At 49.0% G+C, this 22,834-nt stretch overlaps 1 protein-coding gene across 1 annotated transcript in view; it reads right to left on the bottom strand.

Moving 5' to 3' along the window:
* The window catches only part of DHRSX (dehydrogenase/reductase X-linked), a 193,005-nt gene that overhangs the window by 159,125 nt on the left and 11,046 nt on the right, over positions 1–22,834 (bottom strand). Inside the window, exon 2 of the mRNA XM_082864175.1 lies at positions 2,162–2,269. Coding sequence (XP_082720301.1) covers positions 2,162–2,269 — 108 coding nt within the window. The remainder of the gene's footprint in view (positions 1–2,161; positions 2,270–22,834) is intronic.

Genomic DNA, 22,834 nt, shown 5'->3' on the forward strand with positions numbered 1-22,834 from the left:
TGATGAAAAGAACCCCTCCATGGAGAAAAAGAACAGTGAAGTAGACCAAGAAGGGATCTACGGCTCCCAGAGCAAGACAAATGTGGGCCATTCCACAGACCCCACCATACATGAGAGATAGATGGTTATGGGAAAAAGGGAATCGCCATAAGAAACTGCAGTCTTTGAAAAGAGAGTGGGACATGGGACAGGCCAGGAAATGGAAGAAATTTTAATGGTGCAGTCAGGTTTTGCAAAAGCAAAAAAAAGTTCCAATGTAAGGGCGTGAGGGAAGAGTTGTGTGTGCCCAGGTAAGCCCCGCCCCTCCAAGAGCAGAGGGCTACACTGGACCCCTGGGGATGTCCCACGTGGGACTCAGGGCATCTGTGAGTTCCGATGGGGAAGAATGGACATCATCACCGTCCATTCGGCCTCCAAGGGAACGTGGACGAGGCAAAGAGGACAGGATGGACAGGATCTATGGCTTGGCCACCGATGGAAGCCCCATTCTCCTTTCAGGGTTCAGTTCTTGAAGATGTCTTGAAATAAGTTTAAGATCCTCACAGCAGGACTTCCCTGGGGCGCAGTGGTTAAGACTCCACGCTCCCAATGCAGGGGGCCCGGGTTCGATCCCCGGTCAGGGAACTAGATCCCACATGCATGCCGCAACGAAGGAGCCCACCTGCTGCAACGAAGGAGCCTGCGTGCCGCAACTAAGACCCAGCGCAACCAAAGAAAAAAAAAAAAAGATCCTCATAGCTCCAAATCGGAGGGGTTACTAAACTCACAGAAGATCCATTCTTGTTGTATAAAGACGTAACGTGTGTAATTATGTGGCAATATGTTTCCTTATATACTTTTCTACCTGCATTCCAATACAACTGGTTGATACTACGATGGGTTTCAGTTGGTGCACTGAGGCCTCACTAGATGTGAAGGTATTCAGGGACCAGAAAAGGGGGAATCTGGCTGTGGGATGGAGCTTACGGACAGACCCACAAAGGAGGAGATTCACGTGTGTTTACATCCACAGCCCCAAGTGCTGCGTCTGAGCTGTAATCATCCTTCAACACACGATGGAGGAAAAACGAGAGAAAGGAAGACATGAATCGATAATGAATGAATGAAGGGCCGTGGTTAATATTTTAGACAGACTGAAGTGAAAGCAATCCCTAACACCGAAAACCAGGCCTGCAGTACGATTTTCATAAAAACGGACACCATAAAAGGGATTGACTGAATCCAGATGATGTCGGGAGAAGCATGATAAATATTACGGCCTTTTTCCAAAGCTCATCTCCCCATATCCTTTTGTCCAGCTGATTTAAACTTCTACCTCCAGCTGAATGGGAAGGTTCACAAATGTAAGATTAGCCCACTTGAACCGTCTTCACTTTCCTGGCAGAAGAAAGTCCCTTCATTTTCAAAGAGGATTTAGGGACCAAAATAAGCCATTAGAAAGTTTCAGAAAGAAGAAGGGAAACACAGAGTTTCGGTTCAGAATCTGAAATGCAGAAGCTGTTCAGATCGTTGGGAGCTGAATCATGACATCGCAACGTCATATGTTGAAGCCCTGACCCCCAGGCCCTCAGAGTGTGGCTGTATTTGGACATGGGGGTCTTTAAAGAGGGGATGAAGCTAAAATGAGGTCCACCCACTAGGGTGGGCCCTGATCCCATAGGACTGGTGTCCTTATAAGAAGAGGCGATCAGGACACAGACACACACAGAGGGACGACCCTGGGAGGACACAGGGAGGAGACGGCCGTCTACACGGCAAGGAGAGAGGCCTCAGCAGGAACCAGCCCTGCCCACACCTGGATCTCAGATTCCAGCCTCTAGGACTGGGACAGGAAAAATGTTTGTTGTTTAATCCACCCAGTTTGTCCTACGATTTGTTAGGAGAGGTCTGGCAAACTAATTCACAGTTATTGTTGTTTACTGCAGTGAATCACACAGGGAAAAAAATATATGATCCCCATCACAGCAGAACCTCGACTCCTGTCCAAAAAAAAAGCGCAACACAACTTCCTGTCTCTTTCAGTTTCTGAGTATTCACCCTTACGCCTTCTGCCCTTGTTGGATCTGGAAGCACGTCAATATTTCCATACACGTAGGAGCAAAGCAGCTGCGTATCTCCCGCCCGCTCGGAGACACAAGGAGTTGTAGAAGCGAACCATCACCTATGATGACGTGCATGCCCAGTCTGGCCAGATGCTTCGCGGTCGCATATCCAATGCCGTCAGTCCCGCCGGTCACTATAGCAACACGCTCGAGTTGTCGGGGGAAAACTGCAGGAGAAAAGAAAAAGAAACCGAGGTAAAGGTTTAGCGGCAGAGCACACACTGATGAGAATGAAGTCGCAGAAGAGGGGAGATGCCAACGGGAGCTGCGGTTTGATATTTGTGGCTTTGCTCTTCTGAATATTCCTACAGGCTCGGGACGCACGAGTGTCATACAGTGCAGTTGCCCCGAATAAGGACAGCCTGGTAAAGCCACCTGATAAGTCCTTCCTCGGTCCCCGACGATACCTTTGCAGGAATTAACGCCGCCAAAATGATATGCAGAGAGCTCCAGAGAGCGTCTATCGTTGACGGCTGTGGGCGAGAGTCCTGGGTTAACCCTCTCGGACCATGTTGGTTGTGTTGTAAAGTGTAGGTTTTATACTCGTATGCATTTTCTCAAATGTAGTTAGGAAACTGCTTGTTATGGAGGGACGGCCCACTGTTTTCTACAAAGTCTGAAGACCACGTGAGAATACAGAGTATCTTATAAAAACGGAGAATATGATGACTCCTTTAACCATGTACCTTTGCATGAACCTACACATATGCAAAACATATGAGAATATACGTTTACGTGACGGTATAAAATTGACTGTTTCTACTCACACACAGAGAGAACAGACTCGTGGTGGCCAATGGGGCAGGGATTGGGGGAGGGATGGATTGGGAGTTTGGGGTTAGCAGATACAAACTATTATATATAGAATGCATAAACAACAAGTCCTACTGTGGAGCACAGGGAACTATATTCAATATCCTGGGATAAACCATCATGGAAAAGAATATGGAAAAGAATGTATATGTACGTATAACGGAATCACTTTGTTGTAGAGCGGAAATAAACACGTCGTAAATCAACTATATGTCAATAAAATAAATAAACTTTACTGTGTCTAAATAAAATCTTAAACTACCCAAAGTGTCAATAACATGTTATTATACAAGATGAAATAATGTTTTACTAAACGTCAGACTTCTCTTTTTGACTCCATTTTAAAATTGTACTGTGCAATGTGTGACCAAAATAAAAAGGGTGTATTGTGATGTAAAAATAAAAAAGAAGAAAGAAAGAAAGAGAGAGGGAGGGAGGAAGGAAGGATAAAGTGTAGGTTTTATTATTATTCAAGTATGGGGTGAGGCCAACAGGTCAGGAGACCAATATTGAGAAGACGGATGACCACTCACAGTTCCCAAGAGGAGGGGGCGCAACACACCATGCAGGGTTACACGGGGAAGCACCAGGGTCGGTCAGGAGGCGAAGGGAAAGGGGGAAACCAGACGAGAGCCCTGCAGGAAGGAACAGGTGAGCAGGGTTAGGATGGGCTGGTGTGAATAATTTCATCAGGTCCTGGCTGCGGGGAATGCCCTTGTTGTCTGGTACCTGCCCTGGGGGGGGCATGAGGGCAGGTGGATGGTGGCCCCGAGTATGGGAGCCCCTTAGAGCCGGGGGTGGGGTGTGCATCTGGGTGGGTAGCTTTGTATTTGAGAAGCACGTTTACAGCTCAGTTATTTGCTATCTGTAGGAACTGGCTAGTCCTAGGAGCTAAAGCTCCTATAGGACCAAGGTGGCAAAGATGAATTCTGTATTTTCCCTGTCTCCTTTATTTCACTTTTTTAACACGTTTTTTATTGAAGTAGAGTTGCTATACAATATTTTATAAGTTTCAGGTGTACAACATAGTGATTCACAATATCTTAAGGTTATGCCCCATTTATAGTTATTATTAAATATTGGCTGCATTCCCTGTGCTATACAATATATCCTTGTAGCTCTTTTTTTTTTTTTTTTTTTTTTTTTTTTTGACCGTGCCACACAGCATGCGGGATCTTAGTTCCCCGACCAGGGATGGAACCCATGCACCCTGCAGTGGAAGTGTGGAGTCTTATCCACTGGATGGCCAGGGAAGTCCCAGTAGCTTACTTATTTCATACACAGCAGTTTGTATCTCTTAATCCCCTACCCCTATCTCTCCCTTCCCCCCTTCCCTCCCCCACTGGTAACCACTAGTTTGTTGTCTAGAAAAGATAAACTTTTTTTTTGCTCTGTGGCACGTGGGATCTTCCCGGACCGGGGCACGAACCTGTGTCCCCTGCATCAGCAGGCAGACTCTCCACCACTGCGCCACCAGGGAAGCCCGAGAAGATAAACTTTTTAATAAATGGTGTGGGGACATCTCAAAAGACCTCTGAAAACAGATGAAATGAGATCCATACCACCCAGGACACATCAAAATGAACTCCAAGAGGAAAAAAAGCTAAACAATGAAAATATTCAAAGAAAGCAGGGACAAATTTATTCTCAACCTCCGAGTAGGAAATGCCTTCCTAATTCTAATTCGAGATTGAGAAGAATAAATAGACCAATTTCACTCCTAAAAAAAGTGTACACAGTTTAAAAAAAAAAACCAAAAACACCATAAGGACTTGCCTGGCGGTCCAGTGGTTAAGAGTCCACGCTCCCAATGCAGGGGGCGTGGGTTCCATCCCTGTCTGGGAACTAAGACCCCACAAGCCACGAGGCGTGGCCAAAAAAAAAGAAAGAGAAAAAAAATCCTACCAAAAAATTAAAATTAAAACAACACCATAAGCAAAGTCACATTCAAAGGGCTATTTTCCGAGTATGTAAAGAGTTCTTAAAAATCAAGAAGAAGAAGAAGAAAAAAAAACTCTACAGAGAAGAGAGGCAAAAGCATTTGTTGATATAAAAACATACTGAGGGCTTCCCTGGTGGCACAGTGGTTGAGAGTCCGCCTGCCGATGCAGGGGACACGGGTTCGTGCCCCGGTCCGGGAGGATCCCACAGGCCGCGGAGCGGCTGGGCCCGTGAGCCATGGCCGCTGAGCCTGCGCGTCCGGAGCCTGTGCTCCGCAACGGGAAAGGCCACAGCAGTGAGAGGCCCGCGCACCACAAAAAAAACATACTGAAATGGCCCTTAAAAACACATGCCCAAGTTTACACCTAATAAGAGAAACGTTAATAGTTAACGAAAACTGCTAGATACCATGACACCCATCAGGTTGGTGGAAGTTCAAAGACTTCAAGAGCCTCATTTCTCTCACCTACAGCGTGGGGAGCAGTGCAAAACAGCACAGTCCCCATTGGGGGCAACTGGGTAATATCTAGTGCAATTACATGTGCTTCTATCGTTTGATCTCGAAAAATCACGTCTAGGAATCTGCCATGGAGAGACAAGGCCGGTTGCCAGCGTAAAGCCACGGTTCCTCAGGGCAGCACCTGTCTCTCCGTGAAGAAGGATGGATAAACCCCCTGCCATACCTGCATACAGTGGGGCATCCTCCATCCCTACAACGGGGTATCCTAGCCCATCCTGGGTCTCCACCAGCACACAGGGGACACTGAGCAGCCCCGAGCGGGTCAAGGTCAAGTGGTAATTCCACCTGTTGGCCAGGAGTCAGGTTTGATCCACTTGTTAGAAAATCCTTCCAATAAGTGGGGACAACCTGTTGTCCAGCGCTGCAGTAAGGCGTTGCTGCCGGTAACATGAAGCAACAACCCTACAAAGAAAAGCCCCGAGAGGGCTGCAGGGGCAGCGATATCTTCCGGGAGGCGCGGAGGACCACCACTCCTCCGCCACGCCCGGGGAATATTCCCCATCGCCACGTCCTTCAGAAAGACCACGTCCTTCGCAGAAACCCCAAATGAGTCCTTCGGGCGCCCCACAAAGTTCCCAGACACCCAGGCTTGATTCTACTAAAGGGATTCCAACCGCGTGCGGGTTTAGTTCCTGGGCAGGTGAGCCGGATTAATAAAAGTGCTCTTTTCCTAGGCTCCCGGCGTTTACAGAGAAGGGTTCCAGCACCGCGCTGCAGGGCGGGGAGCCTTAGGGAGGACCCAACTCAACTTTTCTTGTCCCCCTGGCATCCACCTGTCCCTCCTGAAAATGCAGACCAACAGCTGCTGAATGCGTGTGGGGCACTGTGCTGCGCCGACCGTGTGCCGTGAGCACAGGTGCACGCTGGGGTCTTGGGCTGGAGGCGACACCTTACAGCTCCCGGTGTTACACAGAAGAGGCAACGGACGGGGAAGTCCCCAGCGGTCCAGTGGTCAGGACTTGGGGCTCTCGCTGCCAGGGGCCTGGGTTCAGTCCCTGGTCAGGGAACTAAGATCCCGCAAGCCACGCGGCAGGGCCAAAAAGAAGACAAAAACCAAAGGACGACCACAGAAGCCTCGTCGGCAGCCTGAACTTTCATCTCAAAGCGAGGTTACGGGGGAAACTGAACAGTTAAGACCAAGTAGAATAAAACACTGGTCCCCAAACTTTCGCAACCTGCAACACACTTGCTGCCCAGGACTTTTTTCACACCACTGCTAAGGAAAAGAAAAAGAAATAAAAATATATGTGTAAAATATATTCTTATATAAATATAAATGAAATGTTTGTTCCTATTTAGATATTTATAAATAGTATCTATGCTATAGTCTTATCCTAGGTAAAATTATGTTTCTATATCTCAAATGTTACATATTTTACATATTTATTTTAATATATTTAAATATGTTTAACATATGTTTAACCTACTGGATAGCACAAGAAACTCTACTCAATATTCTGTAATAACCTATATGGGAAAAGAATCTGAAAAGGAATATATATAAAAATAACAAGTATCAATAATATATATGTTATATAATATATATAAAATAACTTTGCCGTACACCTGAAACTAACACAACATAGTAAATCAACTACACTTCGAAAAAATAATAAAAAATTAAATTAAATTTTAAAATAAAGAACAAAGGTCCTTAATTCTCTTGGTCCCTCCCACCAGAAATGAAAAGAACAGAGAGAGAGTTTCTGTTTCCCTGTCAAGGAGGGTTCCAAACAAACCCCTCGGTCCACACCCAGAAAGGAATGGAATACTGCATTAAAAAGAAAGGTCAGGACTTCCCTGGTGGCGCAGTGGTTAAGAATCCGCCTTCCAATGCAGGGGACACGGGTTCGAGCCCTGGTCCAGGAAGATCCCACATGCCGTGGAGCAACTAAGCCCGTGCGCCACAACTACTGAGCCTGCGCTCTAGAGCCCACGCGCCACAACTACTGAAGCCCGCGTGCCTAGAGCCCGTTTTCCGCAACAAGAGAAGCCACCGCAATGAGAAGACCGCACACTGCAATGAAGAGTAGCCCCCGCTCGCCACAACTAGAGAAAGCCCGCGCGCAGCAACGAAGACCCAACGCAGCCAAAAATAAATAATAAATAAATTTATTTTTTTAAAAAAGACATGTCAAGTGAAAAGATCCGATGTGGACACGCTTCCGTCAGCACCTGCAACATGTGAAAATCTCGCCTCTACCCCCACGTCTATTGCTGAGAAGTGGCCACGGGAAAACCCAGCAAAGGCATTAATACCCCCTCCGACATGAGTAAGGTCTACAGTTTCCTCCTTGCAGGTGGACAGCACTCAGAGGGCTCTGAATCGGGCGTAGGGCATCGGCCAGAAGAAGCGAGAGATGCCCAGGAGAGAGGCTGCCCCTCCCGGATCCCGGAGGCTAGTCTTTGCATCTGCGTCACCTGCATCCTGGGATTGCAGAGGGGTCCACGTGATTCAACCAGCCGTGGGAGGCCAGGCAGCAAAGGAGGAAATTCGCAGGAGCACGCCAGGGAGGCTGGGCGGAGGAATGGCCGGGCGGAAGGCACCAGATGTGAGGTCAAGGGAATCATTCCTCTAACGTGTGCTGAGAACGAGACCACCGCCCTGATGCTGGGCACCCAGGATGGACGTGGGCCAGTCCCCACCTGTCCCGGAGAGCTGACTTCCAAAGCAAGAAGCTGACTCGCTCACCCAGAAACAGTCCAAGTGTCAGGCTGTCGAATCCCAGTGGCCTGCCTGGTATGGGAGCTGCGTCTCCCTCTGGCTTCAGCTGAGAGAAGAATCCTATCACACGTGCTCCCTGGTTGCATGGCCGTCACAGCTCCTGGGATAATCTTACGCGTCGAACTGGCTGGGCCATGGGGTCTAGATATGTGGTCAGACATTATTCTGGGTGTGTCCGTGACAGTGTTTTATTGGATGAGATGAACATTTAAATCAAGGGGCTTTGAGGAAAGCAGGTTGCCCTCTCTGGTGTGGGTGGGCCTCGTCTAATCCGTTGACGGCCTCAATAGAACAAAGGCTGAGATTCTCCAAGGAGGAGGGAATTCTGCTTCCTGACGGCCTTTAGACTCAAACTGCAAGTCTTCCATGGGTTTCCAGCCTGCCGGCCCACTCTGAAGATTTAGGACCTGCTAGACCCCATAATTACATGAGCCAATTCCTTAAAATGAATCTCTCCATAGATAGACACATAGATAGATAGATATCAATAGACAGATACAGGATAACTTGAAAGATGATACAGATGATAGCTGGAAAGATGATAGAAAGATACGTAGATCGATACATAGATAAAGATGGTTGGACACATACATACATAGATGATAGATTGATAGATGATAGATAAATGACAGATAACAGATGGATATAAACAGACTGAGAATACATAAATGGATAGCTCAGGTAGGTAGATGATTGATACACAGATACATATATAGTTAAAAAGATAGAGATAGAGATATAATTTTCGACAAGCAATAAGCAATTTTTGGTTTAAGTGCAGCCCACGCAATATCCGGGACACGCTTACACTGCAAGCATGTGCGCTATTTATCTTCCATCCAAGCTGATGGCGTTTCTGCTGAGATGGGGGGTGTTTCAGCCAACAACTGTCCAGGCACATCCTGGGTGGTCTCTGCAGAGCACACGTCCTCATTTTGTCAGCCTACAGGGAACGTCTGCCCCAGGCCCCTCTCCTTGGCGTGTCGATGGCCGTCTTCTCTGTGTCCTCACAGGGTCCTGCTTCTCAGCATCTCTGTGTCCACACTTCCCCTTTTTTCTAGGCCCCCAGTCCTGCTGGCTGCGCCCTCACCCAAGTGACCTCACCGTAAGTTGCTCATCTGCAGAGACCCTATTTCCAAATAAGGTTACAGTACGGGGTGGGGGTGGGGGAGGAGGCGTGATTCAAACCCTAACCAGGGGCGTACACCTGCACACACACGTACACCCACCCGAGGACACACCAGCCTGGCTGGAGGGAGCTCCCTAGGAGGGCAGGTGACCCGGGCCCTCTCTGCCCCCCTTATCTCCCCGACACGGGTCAGCTGCAATGCACATTCCTTCCACGCTTCCCCCGGAAATCTAGCTGCAAATAGATCCACGGGATCCCCGTACATCACCTCCACCGTCACCCTCTCCTCCCCACACCGTGCACGTCTTTGATCCTGGGTTCAACACCAACTCCGACCTGTCGGCTCCTGTCCGACAGATGTCAGAGAAGGCGCTCTGCCAATTCCGATGTAAGCTGACCCCAAGCGCACCAGCCGGGTCTGGGACCCGTGTGATGACTGGGACCCGTGTCGCCAGCTGCCCCGTCCCAGATGGGTACCTACAAGCCGCACCACGACAAGGCTCTCCCCTGCTCCTTTCCTCCCAAAGCCACTCAGCTCCGCAGCCTCTGGGTCCAACGCTGCAGCTTGAAGCTACTCGCCCCTGGATTTGTTTCTGGGTCACCACGCACCGCAAGAAGAAAGGCAACTGAGATCTTGGCAAACGGCACAATGTTTGCAGGGTGCCGGGAGAGAGGTCCCTTCCAGACTATGTTTAGAACGCTCTCCGCTCCCGGTTCTGTTTGAAGCGTCTAACTTGGAGTGCTGACCTCATGCCTCGGTGATGGCCAGCGCTTGGGAAAAATGGCAAAACGACAGCTCTCTGTACACCGAGCTCACTGCACATTAGAGCCAGCTCCAAGGGTAACGGAGAAGAACATATCTGACTCCACATTAGGTCTGTTTCTTTTACTTTAACTTCTGTATTCTTTCGCTTTGAGTTCAGAATGTTGCCCATCGCCTGAAATATACAGGATAGCCCTTTCTCAAGGCTCTGACCTTTAAGGGTGGAACGCCTTTCCATTCATAGAGACAGAAAAAGTTGCACAACAGAGAATAACATTGGTTTTCTTGAGGGTTAACAGGAACACTGTGACCTGACTTTCGTGGACAAAGGATTCCCGCACCAAGAAGTCTGCAATAACCACCCACACCCTTCCTTCACCTTCCCATTAAAAATGCTTTGCTGAAACCCTTCGGGGAGTTCGGGGGTCTGGGGGCACAAGCCACAGTCTCCTTGCAGGACCCTGCCATAAACCTCTCTCTGCTCCAAACTCCGACGCCTCGGCTTGTTTGGCCTCACGGGTGCCTCACCCGGACTTGTACCAAAAAAGACAAAAAGGAGATGAACAAGGATTTAACCGATACTGAATAAAATACAGGTATGTAACAGGATGTTGGAACTCACTCCTCCTCAAAGAAAATAAAAGCAAAGGAAGTTAGTAGGTTTCATCAATAAGAACAGCTCCCATCCAGGATGGCAACGCCCCAGAAAAATGAACCGTTTGCACATTCAGTCAATTTTCCACCGAGACTGTATCTTTTAGGAGGTGAGTTGGAGGGGGTCTAAAGTGGACGTGCATGTCCCCTACGTAGCAATTCTACTTCTAAGAATTTCATGCCACAGACATACTCCCACAGGTCTGCAGAGACACAGGAACAAAAATATTCACTGCAGCCTTGTTCGTAAAAGAAAGATCTTTAGTGTGACTGTCATTTCACAGGTGTTATTCAAAAGAAAGGCGTAGTGTTCTAGCAACAAGGTGGGTGGATCTCCGGGGAATTACGCCGAGTGGGGAGAAAAAGAGCCGTTTCAAAAGGGTTCCATTGTGTATGCCTCCATTTCTATGACAGTCTCGAAGTGACAGAATTATAGAGCACAGATTAGTGGCTGCCGGGGGTGAAAAACGGGGTGGGGCGTTGGTGTGGGAAGGAGATGGGCCACGCCAGAGATCCTTGGGGTCACAGAACTGCCCCGTGTCTTGACCGTGATGGTGGATTCTCAAAGCCACCCAGGCAACAGGATCGTACACACACGAGCGAATACAAGTTAGAACAGGGAAATCTGAAAGCATTGCATTGCACCCAAGTCTACATCTAGGCTGGGATGTGGTATGGCCGTGCTGCAAGCGGGTAGCCCTGGGAGAAAAACAGGTAAAGCGTTGTTCCACTTCATTCCTCACAACTGCACGTGAACCTACAATTATCTCAAAGCAGGAACTGGTTTTTTTCGGCCATGCCACACGTCTTGCGGGATCCTAGCTCCCCGACCAGGGACTGAACCCAGGCCCTCAGCAGTGAGAGTGCCGAATCCTAACCACTGGACCGCCAGGGAATCCCCAGGAACTTTTTAAAAAGTCTACACTAATGCCATGTAATATAGCCTCTTCTTAAAAGAGAAAAGAACTAAAGTAAAAGGCAAAACAAATAACTCCGCCTCCTTGGCCCCTGTCCAGTTGTTGTGAAATGACCCGAGGCTTCGGCTCCCTCTTGAATTGGGGATGACCCCGTGCCTGGTCCTTTTATCAGATACTGAGAGCTGGACCCCCCGCCAGGACTGCCCGCTGTCACGAGACAAAGTGGACACCAGGTGCAGGGGTTTGCTAAGCCCAGGCTATAGCAGCAACACTACCTCGTCCCTCATCTACCAGGTTTCTGGACTTTGGTCTCTGTTCCGTGTTTCCTGTCTTCCACAGACACGCCTAAGCCACCTTGAATTCTTTCCATGAGCACGTGGGTGGTCAATTCATTTCTTCACTCCTTAAATCTTTGCTCCTGTGCTCCACTGGGAAATAACCACATATCTCTTTGAAGAGAGCATTAGCGAAACGTAAATCAAAGCCACACGGTATGTTTTATATCATGTGATGTGACTTTTACCACAATAAAAAAAAACACACCATTTAAAAGAAGAAGAAAGAAAGAAAGAAACAGAAAATAACGAAGTTGGTAAGGATGTAGAGGAATCGGAACCCTCCTCCACTGCTGGTGGGGATGTAAATTGCAGGAACCACTTTGGAAAAGAGCCTGGCGATTCTTCAAACGGGTAAACATGGAGATACAATAGCCCAGCTACGCCACTCCTAGGTATCAATCTATCCAGGAGAAATGAAAACACGTATCCACTCAGATACGTGCGATGAACGCTCAGAGCACCGTGATTCACAGTAACCAGAAAAGTGAGAACAGCCCAAGTGTCCATGGACCTTGAACACATGAGGCTCAGCGGGAGAAGCCAGACCCAGAAAGCGCATATATGCCATGACTCAGTTTATATGAAATACTCAAATAGGCAAACGCATGGAGACAGAGGACCCGGGGGGGGAGACAGGAGTGGGGAGTGACAGGTAACAGGTACAGGGATCCCCTTGGGAAGTGGTTTTTAAAATGTTCTAAAATAACATAGCAACGGTGTTTGTACAACTCTGCAAATATACTAAAAACCACTGAATGGCGCCATTTACTGGGTGTATTGTATGGTGAATTATTTCTCAGCTTAAAATGGGGGAAACACCTTGCTTAATCGTGAATAATGGGGGATGGGCGGGGACTTGGAAAGTCTGGTCTTCTTCTCACAAATGAAGAAGGACATCTATAAGCCGCCCTTTCATGGACCTTCTACCATCTTAGGCATGTGTGTGTGCATGTGTCTCCAGAGTCCTCAAAATTGACAGAATAATGTTAAAATGACGTGTAGCTGAACCTCCAGGTCAGCTGGCCCCAGGAATACGTTTTCCTGACACGCAGCATCACGGAGGTCCTTAAGAATGGCTGTGTCGATAAACCATGATAATTAAGAAGCATAAAAGTCTCACTAGTGAGACCTGCCTGACAGACAGATGATGGGAAGCAACCTTTCCAGACAAAGCTGCCATCAGGCCCTTTGGACACCACACCAGCCTGTGCCCCGTTTGGTGACCAAGGAATAGGAACAGGATGGCCATTCATCCCAGGGATAGAATGATCTAGAAGCATTAAGACTGGAGAGGCGACGGGGGCACAGATGGGAAAGCTTACTATATGAATACATCATATCATCTATGTATCAATCCTAAAGTGAGATTGGCAGAAAAGGAAACAATCTAGAAAGACATCCAGACCCTACATTAAAAAGCTACTTAGGGGACTTCCCTGGTGGCACAGTGGTTAAGAATCCACCTGCCAGTGCAGGGGGCACGGGTTCGAGCCCTGGTCCGGGAAGATCCCACATGCCGCGGAGCCACTAAGTCTGTGAGCCACAACGACTGAGCCCACGTGCCACAACTACTGAAGCCTGCGCCCTAGAACCCGTGCTCCGCAACAAGAGAAGCCACCGCCATGAGAAGCCCGGGCACCACAATGAAGAGTAGCCCCCACTCGCCGCAACTAGAGAAAGCCCGCGCGCAGCAACGAAGACCCAACGCAGCCAAAAATAAGTAAATAAAATAAATTTATAAAAGAAAAAAGTGACTCAGTCCTACGAGCGATGGCGTGAGGAATGATACTGTGCCACAATAAGTGATGCTGGGTCCAGGGAGGCCATGCACATGTCATGTTATCCAGATCCCTCTAGAGAGCACGAGTTCATGCTTTCGGGGATGGGTGGCAGAAGCCATAAGCCAAGCACCAGGAGGCAGGTCCACTGAACACTGTACTGAATCGTATGATTTAATGGTGGATGAAATCTCAGTACAGCCGCTCAACATGGTTGAAGACCGTGCTGAATCACGGACCGCGGGGGAGGCGTGGGTGTGTAGAGGTCCCGGGAGTTCCTCCGTGAGAAGGGGGCTCATGTGGGCTGGAGGTGGGAGACCTAAAACCCAGGACGTAACTCCGAGAAGCCAGGCCCAGGCATCAGCATCGACAGAAGTGCTGGGGGCGGGGGGGGGGGGGGGTCAAAATTAGTGATGCGTTCAGACTTCCCCGGCGGTCCCGTGGGTAAGACTCCGCGCTTCCAAGGCAGGGGGCACGGGTTCCATCCCTGGTCGGGGAACTAGAACCCCGCGTGCTGCACCGTGTGGCCAAAAACAAACAAATTGGTGATGGGGTGGCCTCAGCAGCCACCACCCAGGACTCCGAGGCCGTCCAGGGCTGGTAGAAAAACAGGCGCTCCCCAGAAATTATCCCAACCCATCGGAGTCTGCGGACACCCATGGCTCCCGCTAAAGATGCATGAAAAAGTGCCTGGATTCTTCACGGGAGAATTAAACAACCAGCACCTTCGGAGCATGCCCTGAGCTTTGCACAAGTCTATTTAAGCACGTCCATCACGAAGCATCCACAGAGTTACAGGTCAATTTGCCTCAGTAAAGTTAGGGAAGAAAAGAAATGTGATATTAAGGGGGTATGAATAACTAAGAGGGAATCACCTGTAAAGCGATCACGCGTTACATGATAAACACTGTTTAGAACCTTATGCAAGTGACCAAAAACACAGAGGCAAGTATTTTGCAGTCACTTATACTTGGTTTTCAATAGACCACAGAGAAATGATGCAGTGAAAAGAAAAACAAAACACCAAAACAGGATACAAAGTTGTATGTGATGTAGGATGATGGTTAAAGAGTACTAACATTATAGGGAAATAAATCAAATGTTCACAGCAAAAAAAAAAAAGCATGTCCACTAATAATGGCCTCTGTTGTTCATCTGTTTTGTATATAGCAACGGGTATATGTTAATCCCAGTCTAATTTATCCTCCCCCCTTCCCCTCTGGCAACCGTAAATTGTTCTGTCTGTGACTATTTCTGTTTAAGTTCATTTGTGTCATTATTTTAGATTCCACATGTAAGTGATATCACATGGTATTTGTCTTTCTCTGACTTCACTTAGTATTGATCATCTCTAGGTCCACCCATGTTGCTGCAAATGGCATGATTTCATTCTTTTTTATGGCTCAGTCATATTCCATTGTATATATGTACCACATCTTCTTTATCCAACAAGGATTTACTGTATAGTACGGGGAACTATACTCAATATTTCACAATTACCTACATGGGAAAAGAATATATATATATATGTAACTGACTACAAAACTGAATCACTTTGCTGTACACCTGAAACACAGCATTGTAAATCAACTATACTTCAATTAAAAAATTTAATTTTTTTTAAATAAATGAAAAATTCAAGAAAGTTTTCAAAGAACGAAAAAAGGAAGACTAATGACAGCAGATAGCAGGCATCAGTATCATGTTGGCTTAGGGTTTACTTCCATACCTTGATAATTGTTTATGTATCTATTACTTGTATTATTAAATTAATGTGACATTTTTAATTTTTATCTTTAAAGAATGAGAAAATTGCAATACTTACCTGAATTTCTTATCCTATTTCATTTTTCCTGACAGCTTTGGTTAGTAATGTCATTTTCATATTGATAGCTTTAGAATATGACCATTTTATTTTGTAACAATAATTGCCAATATCGTTTAATCTAAACTACACAGTTAAATATTTTCTCTGTTCAACTATCGATTACGCAGAATTAAGACTTACAGTTTCTTCAAGAAGGGTTTATTAAAACTACATTTGCTGAATTATGAAAAAAAAATTCGCATCTGAGAAGCAGAATTCAATGACAAGGAAATGTGTAAAATTGACAGCGAGTGGGGTGACCACAGCTTGGGTGTTTTACACGAGAGGAAGACGCTTGGCAATTACGTCCGTCAGCGTGAGGAAATGAACTTTTTTTTGACATGTCCTCTCCTGACTGGGAGGGGCCTGGCTCCTGTATTCCTTGCACCCCCAACTCTAACTGGCTTTCTTGTAGTGCCACCTATGGACATAAAGTATGTTTAGTTATGGGTCCCTCCAGAGAAATGGACCAACAGGAAGCACAGAGAGAAAGAGAAAGGGAGACAGAAAGAGACAGACAGATTATTTGAAGGAATTGGTTCATTCAACCACAGATGTGTAGAGGGGGCACCCCAAAATCTGAAGGGTAGACCAGCAGGCTGGAGACCCAGGGAGAGCTGAGGTTACAGGTTGAGTCCCATCTGGAGGCAGAATTCCCTCTTCCTTGAGGAACCTCAGTCTTTTTTTCTCCTAAGATCTTCAACTGATTGGACAAGGCCCACCCACATTGTGAAGGACAATCTGGTTATGTCAAAGTCTCCTGGTGTCAATGTTTTTTTAATTGTAGTTGATTTACAATGTGGTGCTGGTTTCCGGTGGACAGCAGAGAGATTCAGTGATATATTTTTTCAGATTCTTTTCCATTGTAGGTTTTGACAAGACATTGAATACAGTTCCCCATGCTCTACAGTAAATCCTTGTTGTTTATTTTATATAGAGTAGTGTACATCTGTTAATCCCAAACTCCTTAGTTATCCCTTTCCCCTTTGGTAGCCATAAGTTTGTTTTCTGTGTCTGTGAGTCTGTTTCTGTTTTGTACAGAAGTTCATCTGTATCCTATTTTAGATTCCACATATGAGTGATATATTTGTCTTTCTCTGACTTACTTCACTCAGTACGATCATCTCTAGGTCCATCCATGTTGCTGCATGATTTCAATGTTTATTTCATCTTTTTTTTTTTTTTTTTTGGCCATGCCACGGGGCATACGGGATCTTAGTTGCCCAACCAGGGATCGAACCCATGCCGCCTGAAGTGGAAGCACAGAGTCCTAACCCCTACACCACCAGGGAAGTCCCAACGTTCCTCTCATCTTAAAAAACATCTTCCCAGCAACCTCTAGACCAGCGTTTGACCACAAAGCTGGGTCCACAGCCCAGCCACACTGAGATAAAATTAGCCAGCACAAAGTATGAGTTTTCAGGCAACCGAGAGTCCTAACTAGCTTCCGCTGGGCATCGTCTGGAAGCAGGGACCCGGCCAGCTGGACCAGAGGAGCGTGCAAAAGGCATCAGCTCAGGCCAGCATGGTACCATCGCCTGGATGACGGCTCATCCTTGTGGCAGGAGGACCTGACGGCCGCCTCTCATGCTGGCGTGTTTCCACAGCTTGAGAAACCAGTGCAGGTGTCAGCCACGAAGCACGGCTGCTTCTACCAACAGCAGGGGGACAGGAAGAGCTGGGGGCAGCTGACAGGCCCCACGGCTCTTCAGCCCCGTGACGTCACCCGCGTGGATCCTAAACCTTCCCTCCTGCAGCGGCCACTAAACCCTGTGGCAACTCCCTCCAAACCGAGAAATACAAGAGGTCCATGGGACTTCCCTAGCGGTCCAGCGGTTAGGGCTCCACGCTTCCACTGCAGGGGGTACGGGTTCCAACCCTGGTCGGGGAACTAAGATCCCGCAAGCCGCGGAGCATGGCCAAAATTTTAAGAATAAATAAATAATAAAATAATTTTTAAAAAAGAATAAAAGTGGTTATGCTAGAAGGGCCAACACCAGAGGAAAGAGCCATGTAGGGAGAAGCCCCAGGGATGACAGGAGTAAACGCGGAAAGGGGGAGAGAAAACAGCCTCCACGTGGACCCGACAGAGGCCTTTCTAAGCAGGAGTCTTTTATGTGTGAAGATAAGCCCCACCCCCTCTGCGGGCTGGGTGAGGTAACAGGCAGTTTGAAGAGGCCCCCAGCCGCCCCTGAGCACGTGGGCGAGAGAGTCAGCTGGACCCAAGAGCTGTGCCCGCTGAGGCCTGCAGCCCTGGTCACGTCCTGCGGCACTCAGCTGCTCTATGTGCCAGGGCAGGCTGCACGATGAGTAAAGGTACGCATCAAGTTGGCTGGGCCACCAGGAGCCCAGAGAGCTGAGGCACCGTGATCTCTGCATGTGTCTAGGAGGGTGTTTCTGGACGAGATGAGCATTTGAACAGGTGGATGGAGGAAAGCAGGTGGCTCTCCCCAGGGGGGGTGGGCCCCGTCTAATCAGTTGACACTTGAATAGAACAGAAAGGCGGAGGGAGAATTCTCTGTCTCTCTGTCCTTGAGCTGGGATGTCCATCTCCTCCTGCCCTTGGACACCTGTGTGCCTGGTTCTCAGGCCTTTGGACTCGGACTGAACACGCCACTGGCTTTCCTGGGGCTCCAGATGGCAGACTGTGCCACTGCTTGGTCTCCCGAATTGTGTAGGTCAATTCCAATCAATCAATATACACATACCGATATAAAGATACAGATATATGTATTACACAGGGCTCTGCAGAGATACAGAACCAATACCTACATTTACCTATATCATCTATCTACCTATCATATGTCTATCATCTACATATCTATCATCTAGCTAGCTAGCTATTATCTACCCATCATCCATCTATTATCTATCATCTATCCATCTACATAGATATGAGATATACCCTGTTGGTTCCGTTTCCCTGGAGAGCCCTGACGAATACTGGCTGCTATAACAAAGTAGCCCAGATAAGGTGGTTTAAACAACAGACACGTGCCTCTCACAGGCCTGGAGGCAGACCACGGCCAGGGCAGATGAGTTCCCAGCGAGGCTCTCCTCCTGGTTTGTACAGCTGCATACTTGCCCGTGTTCTCACGTGGTGGAGAGAGAGCTCTGGTCTCTTCCTCTTCTATAAGGACACTAATGCCATCACGGGAACCCCACCCTCATGGCCTTATCTAACCCTAATCACCTCCCAAAGACCCCACTGCCTACCACCATCCCCTCGGGGGTCAGGGCTTCCACACGCGAATTCCGGGGGGACACAAAGGCTCAGTCTGCAACATGCTCCCGCCAACTCGCCCGCAGGTGTCCACACGAGAGGGGCAGAGGCAGAGGAGGAAAGGCGGGGCTGGGGCTCCCTGCGCGGTCTCCCCCTGCGCTGCCAGCAGTACGGACGTGCCTTCCTGCACGTGCATCGTGCACCCACCATCCCCCCCCCGACAGCGCATCTGCTCTTCCCTTCATCCACCTCCCCGTTCCCAACCCATCCCAACGCCTCGCCGGGGGGTCAGGACAAGCCCTGGGAGGGCCACTGCCAGCCCCTCCCAGGGGGTGTCCCTGCTGCCGCCAGACACCCCCCAAGGCAGGCTCACCGCGGGCTCGGGCACTGCGCGTGCCACCTCCGCTGTCCCGGGCCGCGCTCCTTCGCGAGGCCGCACACGGCGGGACAGCCCTGAACCAAGCTGACCACAGACCCAGGACTGGCCCCCGTGGCCTGGCACGCGAGACCCCGGATGCCAGCGGGAAGGGAGGTGAGCCGGTCACTGCATCCCAGCGGCTGCACCTCCCCCGTGTCCTTCTGCCACCTGGAGACCCGCCACGTGGGCTTCACCGCCCACAGCCCAGGAACGGGCTCCTCCTTGGATGGATAAACAGAGACAGACAGATAGACAGATATGACAAACTGACAGGTAATAGAAAATACACAGATACGTAGATGATAAATAAAGAATAAGTGTATAGATGATAAATAAGATAGACGATAGATACAGAGATGTATGATAAATTGATCATAGATACATAGATAAATACACAGATGATATAGACAACAGATACAGATAACAGGTCGATAGATATTAGACGGAAAATGGACAAGGGCACAGATAGATTATAGATGCAGAGATAATAAATAATACATACATAGATGCTAAAGATGTAGACAGGTGACAGATATGTAATAAATACACAGATGAATGATAACAGATGACAGATAACTGACAGAATATGAAAAAGAAGATATACATAGATAGGATATAAAAGTATATATATTGATATATGTAAATATATATACTTACGTTTACACACATATTTACATTATGTATTATATATATATATAAATAGAATCAACTCCATCCAGGCATGGAATCACAAAGGTTAGTATGTATGTAACAAACTGGCCATCGACACAATTATCAGCTCCTACACTGGACCATAAACCCCAATCCTGGCGTCCCCGGTGCTGTGCACGAGACGTGATCTTCCCAGTGTCACCTACTCTCCAATCACTGCCTCATTTCCACGAAGACCCAGCCAGGATCCTCCTGGAAGCAAGAGCCCCGAGAGGACTCATCAAGTGTCATCTCCCAGGACACCCGCCGTCCGAGGGGAAATGCATTTGCTGTGGACCCCACGTGACAAAATCTCTCGGGAAAAGTCCTCTTCCAAGGACAGCTGCGGAGACCACCGGGTTCCATCCTTCTAACAGAGGAAGCGATGCCCGTCTCCCTAAGGAAACACTTCCTGAGGCATCCGCCCCTGCCTTGTGCCATCTGCCGTCTGCTAAAAGCCTATCCCATCTGGTCTCTCATCACCCAAAAAATTGAGGGAGTTTGGGTCAGTCGAGAAGGTGAACAAATTGGGCTGAAAACGAGAGGCGGGCAAAGCATTCCAACCTCGCTTCAGGCCAAAGGTCAAACCACGGAGCAGATATCCTAAGGGTGCTCGCAGAAAACCAGCACAAACCACCCCAGCAAAGAGGCCACGCGGAGCCCCCAGCCTCGGAGTCCCAGCCTGGGAAGCCGGGATGGGCCCAGGCAGCCGGGGGGACCCAGAGACCACGCAGGTTCCGGGAGGGCCCTGTGTCTGCAGGCCAGGAACCCGGATCTGCAGAGAGGAAGGGGGAGCCTGAACGGTCGGGATCTTGACTTGAGCACGACAGGGTATGGGGCTGGCTGTGTGCCCTGCAGGGCCGGAGCAGAGGCCGGTGGGGCTGGAGGCTGAAGCCACCCAAGGCAAGCAGCCGCTGTATCCCGCCCGCGCGGGGCTGCAGAGGACGAAGCCAGCGAAGTTCAGAGGAGACTGGCCAAGGGCCCCCAGCACGCAGAAGGAGGACCCCGAAGGCCTAGCCCTGGGCCTGCTAGCCGCGAGAGGCACAGAAGGGCTTGTGTTTCCAGGCAGAGCTGCAAACCCAGCCCCCCGGTGGCCAGAACAGCTGCAAAACATCCCACGCTGGGTCTTAATGCAGTACAATTTATAGGACGGGGACACACGGGGCTGCAGGTTCCCAAGGAGAAGAATTCTAGCTATGTGTCCGGGATTGGTCCAGACTGCACCCGGAAACCAGAAAGACGAACTGTCCGAGGGCCGCGGTGCTTTCAGAAGCCTGTGAAGGGCCCCAGGCCTTCGCTCAGAGGGCGGCCGAGACCCCGGGGTCACTCCAAACACACACTGAGGCCCCCGCCTCCCTGAGCCGGGATGAGAGCCGGACTCTGAAAGGAAACTGACTTTAGAGCAAGACCTGAGCGTGAAACACACACCATCTTGAGGAAGCAGAGTCCTGGGCCGACCCAGATAAGACACATCCTTAACGGTTAGGGGCTGTGTTTTTACGAGAAATTCTAGATGCCAGCAACGATGCTTTATCTAAGACACTGAAGGCCACGTTCCACTTAATGTTCGATGGAGAACGCTCTGCAAGTGTCAGGTTATCATGACTGAAAACTGGCCTGTTTAAACTCAAAATGTTTGTGCAGAAAAATTCTACGTTTGAATCCCCCTCCCCATGCCCCCAGGAACAGAGGCAACCCATAACAGGCAGAAGGAGAAAAATAACGACGGACGCCGACCTCCCAGTCTGTTTCTGGGGTATCTCGTTTTCTTAAAAGGAAGGAGAAAAAGGAAGGGAACGGGGAGAGAAAGGAGTCGATGGGAGAGAACCCAGATGCCCTAGCGATACACATGGCCCAAGGTCAGCACCCCAAAAGGCTCGGCTTTTTAAAATCATCCTCCCCACACCCGGTGCAAAGACAGCCCAGGGAACGAACGTGCAGAATCCCTACTCCCGTAGCAGGCTTCCCCGGCTGGCAGCTTTATTCACATAAACACACTGTGATACCAAAAGATCCAGAAACGCATCACACCCTTGACGTGATTCCCAAAGACCCCAGAACAAAGCACAGGGGCCTTCGTTCTTCCGCGTGGCTTGGAAAAGTCTCTTTAAACAAACAGAAATAAAGCCCTCCCTCGAGGTCGGAGGCTTTCCTGCAAGTGTGAAGCGTTACTCACGCACGTCAGACCGATAAATTAGGAGTCCGTTTATCGCTGGGGTTTCTTGAACAAGCGTCCGATTCGACAGCGTTAAATAAGGAAAAGTACAAGCCAGGAAGAGGGCCGGCAACCCCAGGGCTTAGGAAAAAACGTGAGAAACGCAGAGAGGCGGCTAGCTGGAGGGACACAAGTGTTCACGAGTGACAGAAAGCCAGGATTTTAAGAAATGTGGGGGGGGGTGGTCAGATGCAAAGCAGCCAACTACAGCCCGGGAGGTGGGATGTGCGTCTCTGCGGCTCTTTTCCCAGCCGGAGAGCAGAGCAGAGGGTCTGGAGACAGCGACGCTATAGCTTTCCTTCAAGGAGATGGCGCAGGGGACGCTGCTTTCTGACGCCTGATTTCCTAAACACGTTCACAGCTGGTGACATCAAGATAAAAGACTGCCTTGGCCGGAGCCACAGGAAGTCCCCAGCCACGAACCTGGAGAAATGCCCTCCTTAAGCCCCCGGGATGCGGCTCGATGTTGGGGTCCTGGGAAAAGATTGCCGAGGGCTGAGATGGGGCATTTGTAAATCGCGTACCTCCCGACAAAACGGCCACCCGGACTTGGGCTGTTTTAAGGTGGGAATCAGAGATAAGACTGGTGTCGTTTTCTTTTTTGGGCCACATCGCGCAGCAGGTGGCATCTTACGGCTCCGACCAGGGATCGAACCCATGCCGCCTACACTGAGAGCACGGAGTCCTAACCGCTGGACCAGCCAGGGAAGTCCAGGGGCTTTACCTCTTAAAGAAAAGCAA

The sequence above is a fragment of the Leucopleurus acutus genome (assembly GCF_964270905.1).
Source record: "Leucopleurus acutus genome assembly, chromosome: X".
Lineage (NCBI taxonomy): Eukaryota > Metazoa > Chordata > Mammalia > Artiodactyla > Delphinidae > Leucopleurus > Leucopleurus acutus.